Source organism: Taudactylus pleione, unplaced genomic scaffold (assembly GCF_031769625.1).
Source record: "Taudactylus pleione unplaced genomic scaffold, aTauple2 ptg000095l, whole genome shotgun sequence".
NCBI classification, from domain to species: domain Eukaryota; kingdom Metazoa; phylum Chordata; class Amphibia; order Anura; family Myobatrachidae; genus Taudactylus; species Taudactylus pleione.
The window spans coordinates 14,415,258-14,430,650 of NW_028284497.1; the positions used below are offsets into that span (position 1 = coordinate 14,415,258).

A 15,393-nucleotide genomic window follows, 5' to 3' on the forward strand; every position below is an offset into this window, starting at 1 on the left:
TAAAAGCAGGATTAATAGTGTGTGGGAGTGACAGCAGCAAACATTTATCAGAAATAATTGGCTTTTTGTGAGCAAACCCCTAGTGACCAAGATCAAGTCTTCTATTGATGGCCTCCAGGCTGAACATGGTCCTCTGAAGCTTTCCTGTGGCCCACAAGCTCCTTAAGTGTACTATGGCCCCTCTAGCAATATGGAAAAACACTCAACAATTGATCAATAATGTATGAGGCTCACTTCATAATAAACTTGGACATAGCCCATTCTATAAAATTTATTGTCAGACCAAATGATACAGTAGTGAGCAAAACATTTTGGGGTGATGCTCATAGACGAGAGTGTCCACCTCCTGAAACCACTACAGTTTCCCCGGTGATGTATGCAGCATCAGGAGAACAGAGGAAAGAGACTACTCCAGCACAGTCTTCAGGCTCCCCAATTCTGTGGTAAAAACAATCATGTCAGTGTAACTCCTTTGCAAACAGCTACCATACATTTATCAAGGTAAATGTATATACAGGTTGAGTCTCCAATAACCAAAATGCTTGGGTCCAGGGGTATGTTGGATATCGGAATATTCTGTATTTTGGAATATGTGCATAACATAATTAAATATCTTGGGAATGGGACCCAAAACTAAACACAGAAAGCATATATGTTTTATATACACCTTATACACACAGTTTGCAGTTATTTTATACAATATTACCAACAATTTTGTGGCTCAAACAAAGTTTGTGTACATACATGAAATTCGTTTATGTTTCATATACACCTTATACACAAAGCCTGCGGGTAATGTAATACAATAATTGTAATCATTTTGTGCCTTAAACAAAGTTTGTGAACATTGAACAATCAAAAAATAAAAGTTTCACTATCTCAGTCATGCTTTAAAAAAAAAAATCCGTATTTCGGAATATTTGGATATGGGAGACTCAACCTGTATATGTAATCAACAAATATATCAACATATTGAATAAGATACACAAATTAAAATTAATACATCAGGTTTCACAGTAGGACGAAAAAGTGACATTGATCTAGCCGATTAACAGATTTGTACCACAGGCAGTATGTAAGTGACAATTGTTATGAAGCAGGTAGTGTATAACCCACAGATTCACAAAGTCGGTCCTCAAGACCCCAAACAGTGCATGTTTTCCAGGTCTCCTCGTAGAATCACAAGTGAAATAATTATCTCCCCCTATGGTTCTGTCAGTGAGTAATGAATACACCTGTGCAGCTGCTGGGTGACCTGGAAAATGTGACCTGTGTGGGGTCCTGAGGACCGAGTTTGAGAACCTCTTGTATAGACTATTTGCAAAACAGTTTATGCATTACTTGTTTGTATCTATTGTGCATGTATAAAATACAGTATACAGTAAATATACAGTGCACGCTCCAGCCCTGATGGTCACAAAAGTACATATTTGGGCCCTGCTTTATATACAAATGTTGTGTAACACATTAAACACTAACGGCCTGATTGAGTTGCTCGCAAGTCTGTCTGCAGATGGATATGACAATTTTTAAAACAGCGAATGCATGGGAGCTTGCACACACAACTTAGATCAATTAGGCCGTTTCAGAGTGTTATGGATCTCATTTGTATCGACGCAGATGAGTTGGTGTAACTGGGTGGCAACAAGGCATTCACACGTAGAAAATGTGTGTCATGGGCATGTATGTGGAATTACCGGCTATTAAGAGTTGTGCGTATGTCTGATGACAGGTGAGTATCTTGAACCCAAGATAGGGGTAATACAAATGTGTGCTTATAGTGATGGCAGCTACCTTCACAAGTGGATGGACGGGGGTGGTGTCGTCGCATAGATGTAGTCAACTATGAATACAGGCAGATACTTGTATTTGTGTCTATAAGGTTTCTAGAGCGCCAGTGATATGTCTTGTACCAGAAATAATTAATTAAGAAGGTATGCAAATGTCTTATAGCCTCCCCCTCACAACAACGAGGTGTCTGCTCAACCTGATCAGTGCAAGTGGTGGTTAGCAACTTCAAAAAACAATATGAGGACAATGTGTTCAAGTCAGAGCGCCTTAAAGTGCTATATGGTGCATAATAAATAAATAAAGTGCAATAGAAATAGGCAGTGATCACTTAAACTATATGTATACAGACTCAGTAAGAAAGACCACTATCTAGGATCTAATAAATAGATCTAAACCATGAATAAAATAAAAAGCATATTTAATAGTGACAACAGACATAAAAACATGGATAAAAAAACATAAGCATAATAGATGACAATATTAAAAATAGATATAAGTGCATGTGAATAAAGGGATTATCCCTTGAAGAAGTCATCTATTATGCTTATGTTTTTTTATCCGTTTTTATGTCTGTTGTCACTATTAAATATGCTTTTTATTTTATTCATGGTTTAGATCTATTTATTAGACCCTAGATAGTGGTCTTTCTTACTGAGTCTGTATACATATATATTGTTTAAGTGATCACTGCCTATTTCTATTTCACTTTATTTATTTATTATGCACCATATAGCACTTTAAGGCGCTCTGACTTGAACACATTGTCCTCAGATATTTGTATTTATTTACTAGAGACTCTGAATCATATACTAAGAGTTTGCATACAGTAGATAACACACTAGCATTTACCTGCAGAACAGTTAAGTGAAATTATCCAATTGTAGATTATTCAACTCTATGAAGCATGCTCCTAGTACTCACTAAACAATAGATTCACCCAGAACATAGGGCCTGATTCAGAGCCGTTCGCTATTTGCGGTCGTTCGTTCAAAAACAAGGGGTGGCTATTCAAATGATCCGTTCGCAAATTGCAGTCTGTTCACACCTCTAAGTCCGAACGAGCGAGCAAAACATACGCTTGTTTATTTGTTAAAAATGCCCCCTGGCCGCTCGCACCATACGTCATGTCCACTATTTATTAGATTAATCGAGTACATCGACCAGCGTATGAACTGCTCGCTATTCTTGTGGTTGGTTTTTGCTACCACAATCTTGCGAGCAGTTCTGGCTATAAAATAACCCAGTGACGTGGTCAATGACGCTGCTGTATTAATTATGCACACCCATAAAACGCCCGTTTTGACCTTTAAGCACGCCTGCGTTCTGATCTCCACTCCCCATTTTCAAGCACCTTCCCCTGTTACCACCCACATACGCCTCATTCTGTTACTCAAAATAGCAGGCATTTGCTATATTGCGAGCACATGAATTTCGGCCGCACTGACTGGTTCGCGCATGCGTATAACGATCCGTACGCATGCGCAGATGTGCGAACATCGCTCGGAACGAGCGTATTGCCGCTAGCGAGTGGCTCTGAATGAGGGCCATAATTTCTATTTTTGGTGCAAGCACAGAGCATTGAGGTCTCATTTATCATGAAACATTGCTATGTAACAGCCGTGGGAACTTAGCTAACTGTAACATAGGTGAACCAATGAAACAAGTCCTAAGGGCATGTAGTTATTATACCGACATGCGGCATCCCGGCTGAAGAAATCCCGGCACTGGAATGCCACTACCCGGCTACATGACCTGCTCCGGAATACCGACAGTAAGTGACATCCGGAATCCCAACAGCCAGCATGCCAAACGTAAGTATAGTGGGGCTGGTTAGGACTTAGCCGCGCGGAGAAGGGAGAGGGGGGGGGGGGGTTAAGATTAAGTACCACCAGGGTAGGTTAGGGTTAAGCACCTCGGGGGGGGGGGGGGGGTTAGGTTTATGCAGTAAGGGGGGAGGGTTAGGTTTAGGCACCAAGGGGGAAGGGTTAGGTTTAGGCACCAAGGGGGAAAGGTTAGGTTTAGGCACCAAGGGGAAAGGGTTAGGTTTAGGCACTAACGGGGGAGGGTTAGAGTTAGGATGGGATGGGGGGAGGGTTATTGTGAGGATGTAGAAACAGAGGGTTAGGAAGGCAAGGGGGGAGGGTAAGTACACTTACCCAACCCTTGACGGGATCCTGAGCATCGGGATGCCGCTGTTGGTATATTGACAGCAGGCATCCCGACTGCCGGGATTTCATACCCATTCCGTCCTAAGTATGTCTGTGCTAGGAGGCAGAACCCACTAGGAGAAAAAACCCACTACTCCTGCCAATGCACATAAAAACAAAACAAGTTGCCACAGTAAGATAAGAGCTAGATGTAAAGTACTAAAAACAACTTCTCATTCAAAACAAAATACTAATATTAGGAGCATTCTGGATAGTTACTACGAATGGTTACTACGGTGGCCCGACATGAACCTAGTAGAGTATTTATGGGATGTGGTGAAGAGGTCCTGCACCTACAAATATCAGGAAGCTGTGGGATGTTATCCAGATGGCATGGGTGAACATCTCTCCAGAGATCTTCCGTCCGAGGGGGCCTTACACGATACTAGGCATCTATCCCATGACTTTTGCCACGAGAAATTTGGGCTTTAAACAATAATGTGCAAGTCCATTATGTTATAATGTATAATTAAATGTACATTTTTAGGCTATCACAAGCCATTGTTCTTGGAATGCAAGGTTATAGAGCCTTATTCAGAGATGGACGCAGTGCCGATAATTCTGCAGTTGCGCAATGTTTTGGTACTGCACATGCTCGAAAAGCATGTGAGCAATGCCATTCGCAATTGTGTACAGAATTGCTAACACTTGAGAAGGGGTTTGCGATTCCTGGGCGTTTCTTGCGATTCCTGGGCGTTTCAGGGTGGAGACTGGGAGGTGACCGAAAGTGATCACAAAAAAGGGCCAACTAACGGATGTGTTATAGGTGTGTCACAGGCGTGTCTGTGAACGCTGCTGTGTTCCTTATTGCAAATACAATGCTCCAGTGGCCACGTTTAGTTGGGTTTGAGGAGAGTGGCTAGGGTAGACCCTAATCTACTGCAAATGTTGATGGTGTGACTGATGTTGCTGTGCTTGCAATCTCCATCGCAAATGCACAGACCATGCACCCTAACAGTGGGTGTCTCACCACTCGTACACTCCATCACACCGTCCTGCACAGCAGGAAAGCGGAGATTAGCATTTGCTTATTCCTGTAACTGCTATTGCGGAAACGGATGCAGCCACATCTGCATTACCAACTATCTCTGAATCAGGCCCATATTAATTAGATCCCTAAAAAACCCATTACCCTTTCCTGGAACCAATCCTCTTCTATCCATCCATATTAAGTATTTTCTCAATGATCTTGCTGGGTGTAATTACATGGTCATTATGTCTGGAGCACTGTATAACCTGGACTCTAGGGAGAGGTATACAGGGAGACCAGACCCAAACCTCCTGAGACTAGCAGCTTAAGCACAACAATGATAGTGGTTGATGTGCGTCTCATAACAGATGAGGGTAGGAGGAGCAACCCAGATGCGGGAAAACCTCAGCTGGATCGGCGTCTGGGCTGGGGGAGGGGCTGCCTGGGAGAGCCTACCTCCCCTATGCTGTAACAACCCCCGGGTGCGCTGCCCTTATACATGGCCTCCGCCACTGTCCCTGACGCTAGACTAACTTACCCTGGTGGTCTAGTGGGGGAGCAAATGCAGCTGTCGCCCAACTACAGCGGCCTCCGGCAGGTCTCCAACTACCGGAGGTACGCACTGCCACGTGGTTCCCTGTGCTTCTGGCTGCAGTCCCGGGTCCCAGCATCGACGCTAGCCAAGCTCCGCTGGTGTCCGCTGAAATCACCAGTTCAGTTACTGGTGTTGCGACGCCGGCGGGGGTAGATAGAGCAGCAGCATAGGCGTACTTTAGGATGCTTAGCGTTGCTTGCTCTAATAGCAAAAAATAACTAAAATAAATCATAAAATAAAAAGCTTGGGACAGCCTGAGCAGCCCCCGTTATAAAAGCTGCGTCTGAATCCTGCCGCACCAAACTCAAAACTGAGTGCCTGTGGCCAGGGTATATATGGGGGAGGACCTGAGGCATCCTGTGAGCTGAAAGCTTAACTGTGCCTGAATCACTCCAACCACATTTTCCCCATGGTATCCCTGTGGATCCCTATGGACCCTGAAGAAGAAAAAGGATTTACTTCACAACACATTTACCCTATAATATACAAATCATGTACCAATGATCCCCTTACACCTGCAGGTACAGAGAGGAGGTCTAGATCTAGATTTTCAGTAGAATAAGATTGATTGTTCCTACTGTCAGTGCAGCTTTCAGTTTCAGAACTGTTTTCTATGTACCTGTGACTGTAAGCTGCACAGCGCCAAAGGAAATGAACAGCACACACAGTGCCATAGCAGGGCACTAATGCTCGCGTTGTCTGCTCCACCCCCACACATGTGATGTTATGACATCAGGCAAGGGGGGAAGGGACCAGGAAGCTCACCCTACATGCCAAATAAGGATGACACTTGGCCTAGCCCTGGAAGGCAGCACCGCTTGCACACCCCTAGTTATGGGTACACACATGTGCAGAGTAATATGTGCTGTGGTCAGTGTGGCAGTTAATGAAAACTGAAGTTGGAACATGTAAAGTAATCACTAAGAATTAAATCAGTACTCTGTTATAGTATTGCTTTATTATCCGGTACTTGTCCAGTATGTATTGTAAGCAAACCAAAAGACTGATGGTTAGTGTATTCCAAAACTAGAATTATTCCACTGCTTACCTTCTAATACCTAGAGAGGTTGTTAGCTGCTCCAAGACTGATTCGTTCTTCCACAGCTGTGGAGAGAAAAAGACTGTCCAGCTCAGCTTCATGTTACTGACCTCCACTACACAGTACAGAAACCAACCTGCCTCACAAGCACAAATTTGTTTCACAATACTACACATCGTTCTTTAACATCACTATAGACTCACAGGTGTACTGAACTTGGTGCGGATGAGGCCAGGTGCAAGACAATTTACTCTGATGTTCATAGGTGATAATTCTGGTGCGAGAGCCTTGGTGAGGCCGAGCAATGCAGTCTTACTGACACTGTATGGGCCCAGAGCCTAGGAGAAAATGAAAAAACTATTTCAGGGAGAATATGCATCAGTAAAAATAAGATAATGATTATTTATATAACTCTTTTCTCCGAAAGGACATAAAGCGCTGTACATTTTCTGGAAATACACCATGATGGTGGCAGCCATATTGAAGGCAGAATGGTTGTGTGAATACAATATATATTCTACAAAGTACAAGGTCTGCAGATTGCTCACCCCACCTACAAAAATACTAGGCAAGGCGGGCTGTGTAAGTTACTATTGGTGGGATAAGCAAAACTTGGATATGTGGTACACATTGAGGTACTAGAAAACGCAGAAAGTGAAATACTAAAAATCAATAACACAAAGTCATGAATTCCACAGATCATTCATCCTACCCACAAGTGTACCGTGGGAGGGAGCCATAGATAACAATGGGCGGGTAAAGCAAGACATGGAGATAAGATCCATAATTGGAAAATAAAAAAAGCAAAATTCGCAATACAGAATACACAAAGCAACCTACAAAGTACAAAATGCACACAGAATCATGTATTTCATCCTAACCATGAACAACATGGCAGTAAGGGAAACCCAGAAGCAAATAATTCCTCTGCGCTATTAAAGGGGAATACAAAGTACCCAATATGTGATGATATATAAATATGAATAATTTTAAATAAAAAAAGCCGCTAGTTCCTAAATGTTGAATCGGTGGGGGAAGGAAAAACCAAAATGTACCCGAACCTTGGAAACAGCGAAGGTAGCAGTGGAGGGGGAGGCTGGGCAGTCCAAGGTAGCTGACAGGTTGAAGTTGGCTATGGCTATGCAACACAGAACACTTGGGGACACGGGGTAGGGAACAAGACCAAGTTAGACTAAAGGATTGCATTTCATTTTGAGCAACCCATGATGCAGAGGTCCAGAAGGTGTGGAGGCCATCGATGTGAGGAGACCTAGGTGCTGTGTGTGCAGTCCCAGATGCAATAGATGTGAGTGGGGGTGGATACTAGAACCAGTGGCCAAAGGAGGACAGTATCTTGGATGAATCACAGTGGTTATAAGAGAGTAGGCAAAGAACATAAAGAAATTACAATGGCAAATAAACAATGTACATTCAGAGATGATGCATTAATGACAATGGAAAGGCAATGCATAGCAATAGAAAAAATGAGAACGTAGCTAAGTGAATAAAATGCATTATACAATAGTACTGAGAGACACCTGTAGCAACAATAAGAATAATTCACTCACTGGGAATGGGGTGAAGCCTGCCACAGATGAGACAATCACAATACTGCCACCTCTGGGAAAACAAGACAAGATATTACCAGGAGGCTAGGTAAGAAGCAATGCTGTGCCGTCTACACACACTTTAATGGATTAAAAAAACTCAAATATGCTGATGAACCATGCAATAAATGCAACATGAATATGACATAGAAATGTAAGATTTGTTCACTTTAAAATATCCACATAAATGATGCAATTAGACAATGATCAGAACAGCAAGTAGATCAAACAAACAGGACACTGTGAGGACATACTTGAAACCTGTTCCACAGATAGCTGTATAGAAAAGTTAATGTGCCCATAACATACTTCTACAAGGGTGGTTCAATAAGTAAGGTAGTAAGTTCTCTCAAGTGTGTATGAGTGGCCTATCTGCTCGGCAGGCCAGAGCACATAGGCCACTGCTTTCCCTCATGGCCATTACACTGCGCCTCATATCAATCATACTGTCCCAACATCAGTTGTAAGATGGCAAAAACAAGGTCAAACTGAGGTGTGTAGTGTGATTCGATTTCTACGTCTAAATGGCACATCAGCAGCTGACATTCATCGCCGACTTGTTGAATTGCGGAGGGAATTCGGCGAAAAAAACTGGGGTTGCTGCAAACAGGCATTGTATTGCTGCACGATAACACCAGGTTACACTCAGCCAACCGCAGGATTGAGATTCAGGTGTTACGGCACTACCATAGGGAAACACTGGACCATCCTCCCTACAGCCCTGACCTGGCACAGAGTGATTTCCATCTTTATGGACCATTAAAGAAGCACCTGGGTGGAAGGCGATTCACAACCAATGGTGAAGTTTAGCAAGCCATCATGTCGTGGCTTCAGGTGCTTGACATTGACTTATTCTACAGTATGTCGGGATAGATGCCTTGGTGTATTGTTGGATCAAATGCTTAGACAAGTATGGGGGAAAAAGATTTATGGTCTTACCTGGGTAAATCCTTTTCTTTGGAATCCATAGGGGAACACAGGCATTACCATAGGCATAGCCTGGAGCAGGAAGAGTCCGGGCACCAACTAGTTAAACTTTTTCTCCCAGCAGCCTCAGCTCCTCCTCCCCTATACCCCACCCCCAGCCGCCGGCAAGCCAGTTTACCTAGCAAGCCAAAGGCAGGAGCGAGAAAGAGGAGTAGGGAGACCAACACACACACAGGTCCCAACACCCGTAAAAGCCAAAAGGAGAACTGGAAGCAGAGTAAAATCCCTGCAAGCCAGGGGACACAGGCATTACCATGGGGAGTCCCAAAGCTATCCCACTAAGGGAGGGGACGCGCTGGAGCTGTGCTGACAACCCTTCGGGCAAAATCAGCAACCACAGTAGCGAAGATGTTAAATTAATAGAATCTTAGGAACGTATGGGTGGAGGACCATGGGGCTGCACCCTATCATGTTCCTCAGCCGAGGCACCCTGGCAAGCTGCCCAAGAAGTACCCACCGATCTGGTGGAATGAGCCATCACCACAGACGGAAAAGGAAGGTCCGCCACAGCGTAAGCGTGACGTATAGTCAAACGGAGCCAACTGGCCAAAGTCAGTCTTGAAGTTGGCCAGCTCCATCCGTGAAAGTCATAGAAGACAAAAAATTAAGCCAGAAAAAACAGGGACCCTGATTTCCAGAGTGATGAGAAACCTAGGGGTAAATTTACTAAAGTGAGAGTTTTTAGAAGTGAGTTTTAAAAGAGATGTTGCCCATAGCAACCAATCAGATTCTTCTTAACATTTAACTAGCACCTTCTAGAAGATAATAGCTAGAATCTGATTGGTTGCTATGGGCAACATCTCTTAAAACTCATGACATCACTGGTCGTTTACGACATTATAGTGCACGATTAATGAACGATTACGATGTCGTAATCGTTCTATCACTCATTAAAATCGCCTAATGGATATGCAGTTTTACTCACAGCCGTATACTTTAACAACAGAGAGAAACAATCGTTAACATCAGACAGTTAGGGAGGCTCAGACCTTACTCAGGAATTGCTTACTTCAGCGCACGCTATGAGACCTCAGGCGGTGTCTGGTATCGCAGTGGCTCATTTATGCAAGGGATTTATCGGTAAGTACCAAAATCCTGTTTTCTCCTTCATCCACTAGGGGACACTGGAGTTCAAGACAGTGGGGACGTCCCAAAGCCAACCTCCCGGGTGGGAAGCGCGGAGTACTTGCCGACCTTCCGGCCAACCGAAACAAGGACAGCCCAAGACTGGAGGCATGTCGTAGAGCCAGGAGACAATCAGAGCTCCTTGCTGAACAGTCACAGACATTCCACAACTTACAGCGTAAATTCAATGGAATACGGCTAGAGAGAGTACCCGCAGATGAGAAGCATCAGAACACCGTAAGCTCAGCCAAAAACAGACCAAGCAAGACCGTTGGGAGCAGAAAACCCCAACTAGAATCCATAGAATGGCAGTAACATGAGAACAAAACTCGAGAAAACCGTATTAGCGACAACTACAGGAAGCTGCAACAGTCTCAGACAGCAGAATCCCAGCACTGCGGGACATCATATAGATAAAAGTATAATGAGACCAATATACAGAGACAGAGCTGAACCTGTCCACAGACTCCTAACAAAGCAAACAAGGAGGCAAGAGTCACGACCTAACAGTCGCCCTGAACCATTCTCGAGGTCCAACAACTAATGGGTTGGTAACCAGTGGAAGGTTTAGACCATAGAAGTTGTCAACGAGTGGAGATCCCACTGGGCATGAGGCAGAGGCGGATACGAGAGGATTGAGACTACAATTCCTTCCAGTGGGTCAGACGGCAGTACCACCCATCCTGTCAAACAGCAGACAACTTCCTACATGATGGTAGAGTGTAATCAGTACCAACTACTGGCCTGAACATAGTATGAAAACACCCAGGATACCCTTAGCAGAAAAAGAGCACGGATGCCACCTCCACCCAGGGAGAGCTACCAATATAGGGAAGTATCCCATCTGCAAGGCTAAAGCACTAGGACAACTATGAAGTTACCATTGAGGTACCTGTCAGTGAGATTAATTTATCAACAGATACTGAACAGGAAACAAACCAGGCCCCCTGTATGGAACATAGAGACTGTCACACTTTATAGTAAAGATGTGCATTAGCCCATAGATGCGCTTCAGTCCATAAACCCAACAGATTCCAGTAGAATAGGGTCACAAATCTCAATGTTACAACTATGCACCTACACACCAGGAAAGCTCTAAAGTGTATAGCCAACTGATTTAAAAGAACTGAAGGCTGCTAGGATAGCAGCTAGGGTGCGTAAGAGAGAATAACAGCTATGTCAGGATGCATGAAAAGGAAGCATCTTCCGAGGTATTAGTGGGGTAAGCCCGCTTACCTGTGAGCGACCAGAAGCCCTCTGGACACTATGTAGGATGTCACTGACCTTATTCATCTCACAGCAAACCACCACGTCAGGTACAGAGAGTAGCCTCAGTGGGCAAAGATCAATGCTCTACAGCACGGACTTCAGTCTGGAGGTGCTGCAGAAGAAAATACTGTAGAAACTAGCAAATTGTTAATGGAGACAAGAAGGTCGTACAACAGGACGCTATACCTGAGCCTGTTCCATTAGGGATATGTATCCATATAGAGATTACACATACCCCAAAAACGGTCTGCTAGTGTATCCTTACATTAACACTTATAATGGTGAATTGTGTATTACGCCCACAATCTGATACAACCCAGGCCAGACCCTGCCTATATCGGCGGGTGGCCCTAGGCCTCATGTAAATTAACTAAATAAGCCATGAGGAAGGAATAGATCCTGGATTCTCTATGTACTGATAGGAAATGTACCCAAGGGACCTTCAGATACCTATTTTAGTGAGATATGCGACAAGACAATAATATAAGGTACCAGAATCGATACCGAGAAAGGTACCTGTACATAGACATAGAATGCGTTAATTATCCCAAGTAAAGAAGAGATATATCTGTAGTGATAACGCCAGTCAGGGCCAAAAACAGATTTCTCCAATTATTAGGAAAATTCATACAAGGAATGGGCATATATCAGTATATATACACATACACACATATAAATATAGCTGCATGAAAAGGCAAACTCTTTGAAAGGAAGAGTTAGTACCGACATAGTAAGTCACTTGTCAAACTCCTGCACCAGGAGAGCCGCACGCTACATTACATATATATATATATATAAACACACACATATATATATATATATATATATATATATATATATATACACACACACATACACATATCCCGCACCAGGAGATCAGCATGCTATATCTATATATACACACATTGCATTCCTAGTGTCTTACAAGTTTGTTACTAAGTGCGCCCTAGAGTGTAGTTGTAATTAATAGGTCCCCCGAAGTGGACACCGTAGATATAGACTAATGGAAACAGGACTATAACCCGAGGCGGGTGTAAGTACATATCCTTATATACATGTGTGGACATACAGGAAGGCCCCAGGAGATGTATAGAGTCCATACTAAAAGCAATGCCGTAGGAGTCTGTGACTATCCTATGTAAGCTGCAGAACATGTCTCTAATCTATAGAGCCACCATATAATATGTATGGATATAACCGGCAGCTTCTGGTAAACCCTGGCAGCTTTCCAGACGTGGAATAAGATGTATCTTAATGAATGTGGAAGTATAGGCATACCTACACATATCCATAATTATATACATAAATCAACACACACCACACAATCCCTAGGGAGAGATGGTGTAAAGCGGAGTTATAGAACAAACTACCAGATCAGGAGAGTCCAGCCTCCCATCGCAGCATCCTCTTTAAATATGCTAGATATCAGACATAAAACTGAGAAGAACATATCCTACCCCTGCTTTAATGGTAAGGATAAGAAGCTATATATATATATATATATATATATATATATATACATACACATACATATATACACACACATATACATCTACATAACACATACATAAATCCCTACATGCCTACGCGTACCTACATACAAGATTAGTAGGTGACGATATAATTTGAAAAATATAACATGGGCAATAGTTAGAAGGAACTGAGCCCCAGGTCTTAACGCAGGGTTTAGTATAAAATACAAGTATATACATACATGTGGCTTACCTCCACACAGGGAGACTACTCATGTGCCGCGCGTGGCCGTCATTCTGCTACGGTGTTGGGGCAGGAAATGTTAGCAACGTACTATCCCAGACTGATTGCGATCCTGGGACTCTTCCGTTACCGGTGTACTCGCTTTATCAGGTGTGCCCTTCTGGCTCCAGATGATGGAAATCAAAAGATGACCTCAGTGATGTGAGACAGCAATGCCAACCACTACAACGGCCATACGTTACTTCTTGTGTGTGCAGCCCAGCAGCTGCCGGGCATCAAAAAATTACATAAAACTCATGATTGTTCCTTTCCACGGAAATCTTTAGTAAAAGACGAAAGATTTATTCGATCTGAAGAGTAACCAGAGTATAAGGGAATAAATAAGATATAATTCCATATAGATGCACAGATGCATACCTTCTAAGGTAAGCACCGAAGGCTGTTGAGATTTAACATATGTGCAGCCACATATGTGCATGAGAAGAGTACGGCTCATTCTTAAGGCGAGCCAATGTGAGGCATAAGCCTGGGGATGGGACGCACCCTTGTGCTAACCTTGGGTTAAAGATATGCAATAACCGTAATTTCTGGCAGCAGCCAGAACAGTGGCCCCGACTATTTAGGCAGAGTGATCTCTGGCAGCTATAGATGCAAGAAACACACTGCATTATTCTGTTACACATCAAGCATATTTGCCCCAGATGTTCAATGTAATAAGCCTGTCGCACCTGGTATACCCAGGCGGTCTCCCATCCAAGTACTAACCAGGCCTGGCGCTGCTTAGCGTCCAAGATCAGACGAGATCGGGCGTGTGGCCGTAGGCGCTGATAGATATGTGGTGGGCAAAGTGGCATGGACACAACCTCTATATTAGGCAATGGCATGTTCCTCCCCGTGCTTCAGGGTGCCTGGGACCCGGACACTCACTCTATAATAGTGGCGGCGGGTCCTTTTTTCTTTTTATAATATTAAACCAGTACACTGCCCAGTTCCGTAGGGGAACTACTTGCAATATAACCGAGATGAGGCAGAGCCAGATCTATATAAGGACTGCAGGTTAAAGTACAAACTCCACAGTTGTGCCGTTAAACCTAATAAGACCAGGTGCTGTAGGTTTAAGTAAAGAAAAAAACGGTAGAGGCGCATATGCAAGCACAGGGAGAATATACAAACTCCAAACAGCTAGGGCCGTACTGGGAATAAAACCCACAACCCTGCTAATGGTTGCACCCGCCACACAACTCCAGAGTAAGGATGCAGGAGATGCTGGCAATAAGCCCCGGCTCCTTTTAAGGCAGGTGCATATGCTAATAATACTCGCTGGAGTATGGCGGCATCTGTGCACGCCAGCATGGAGTAGACTCTGCCCCTACTATAAATAAGCGGGCGGGGCGCAAACAATGTATTGTAGGCATAATGCGAGTGGGGGAGCGGGAATGAAATAGACAGCGCCGGTGCAATCTTCATACAAGCACCGGCGCCGCATCCCGCAGCCGAGAGCGCTGTGAGTAACAGCCTCGCTCTCCGGCGGCTGTGTGCAGAAGCCAGCGCCAGTGCTTCTACAAGCACCAGCGCGGCAGGGAACAGCCGCGCTGAGCAGCTCCCTAAGCCCCGCCATACAGCCAATTGGTGCGCAATGTAGACTCCCTTATGGGAGTAGAGGGGCGCGGCAGGCTCCCTCCTCGTGGGGATAGAGCAGAGGGAGTATTCGGCTCTCGTGAGAGCAGCAAACAGAGCGCTGTCAGGCTCTATAAAGTAAGACAGCGCTCAGTCGTGCAGGGATCAGGCATGCTGCTAGGCAGCAACGTTACAGACTGTCTGAACAGTCTCCCTGTACAGGTATCCGCGCTCTATGCGCGGTAGCTCCGCCCCTTGTAATAACGCTAGCGGCGTTATAACAGGATTCCAGGAGGGGATATACTACAGTATATACCACATGAGCCTGGGAGGGGGCGGAGGGGCCGCAGATTAAACTCCGTTCCCCATAAGGGGAACAGAGCTATACTTACCACTGCTGGCATCAGGGCTGCGGCTAGGCATTCGGAAGCACGGACACAGCCTCTATATTAAGCTGTGGCGTGTCCTCC

General features: G+C 44.3%; 1 protein-coding gene and 1 non-coding gene across 2 annotated transcripts in view; both read right to left on the bottom strand.

The window, feature by feature from the left end:
• Positions 1 to 241: 241 nt before the first annotated feature.
• Positions 242 to 15,393, bottom strand: part of LOC148526612 (dehydrogenase/reductase SDR family member 4-like) — a 42,112-nt gene continuing 26,960 nt past the window's right edge. The window contains exons 6-9 of the mRNA XM_088470241.1: positions 8,171 to 8,222; positions 6,806 to 6,940; positions 6,612 to 6,667; positions 242 to 438 (exon numbers count right to left, since the gene is read on the bottom strand). Of these exons, the coding sequence (XP_088326367.1) occupies positions 324 to 438; positions 6,612 to 6,667; positions 6,806 to 6,940; positions 8,171 to 8,222 (358 nt within the window). The 3' untranslated portion in view covers positions 242 to 323. The remainder of the gene's footprint in view (positions 439 to 6,611; positions 6,668 to 6,805; positions 6,941 to 8,170; positions 8,223 to 15,393) is intronic.
• Positions 13,562 to 13,676, bottom strand: LOC148526613 (U5 spliceosomal RNA). Its single transcript, XR_015878242.1, has one exon. It is a non-coding gene; the product is annotated as a U5 spliceosomal RNA (small nuclear RNA).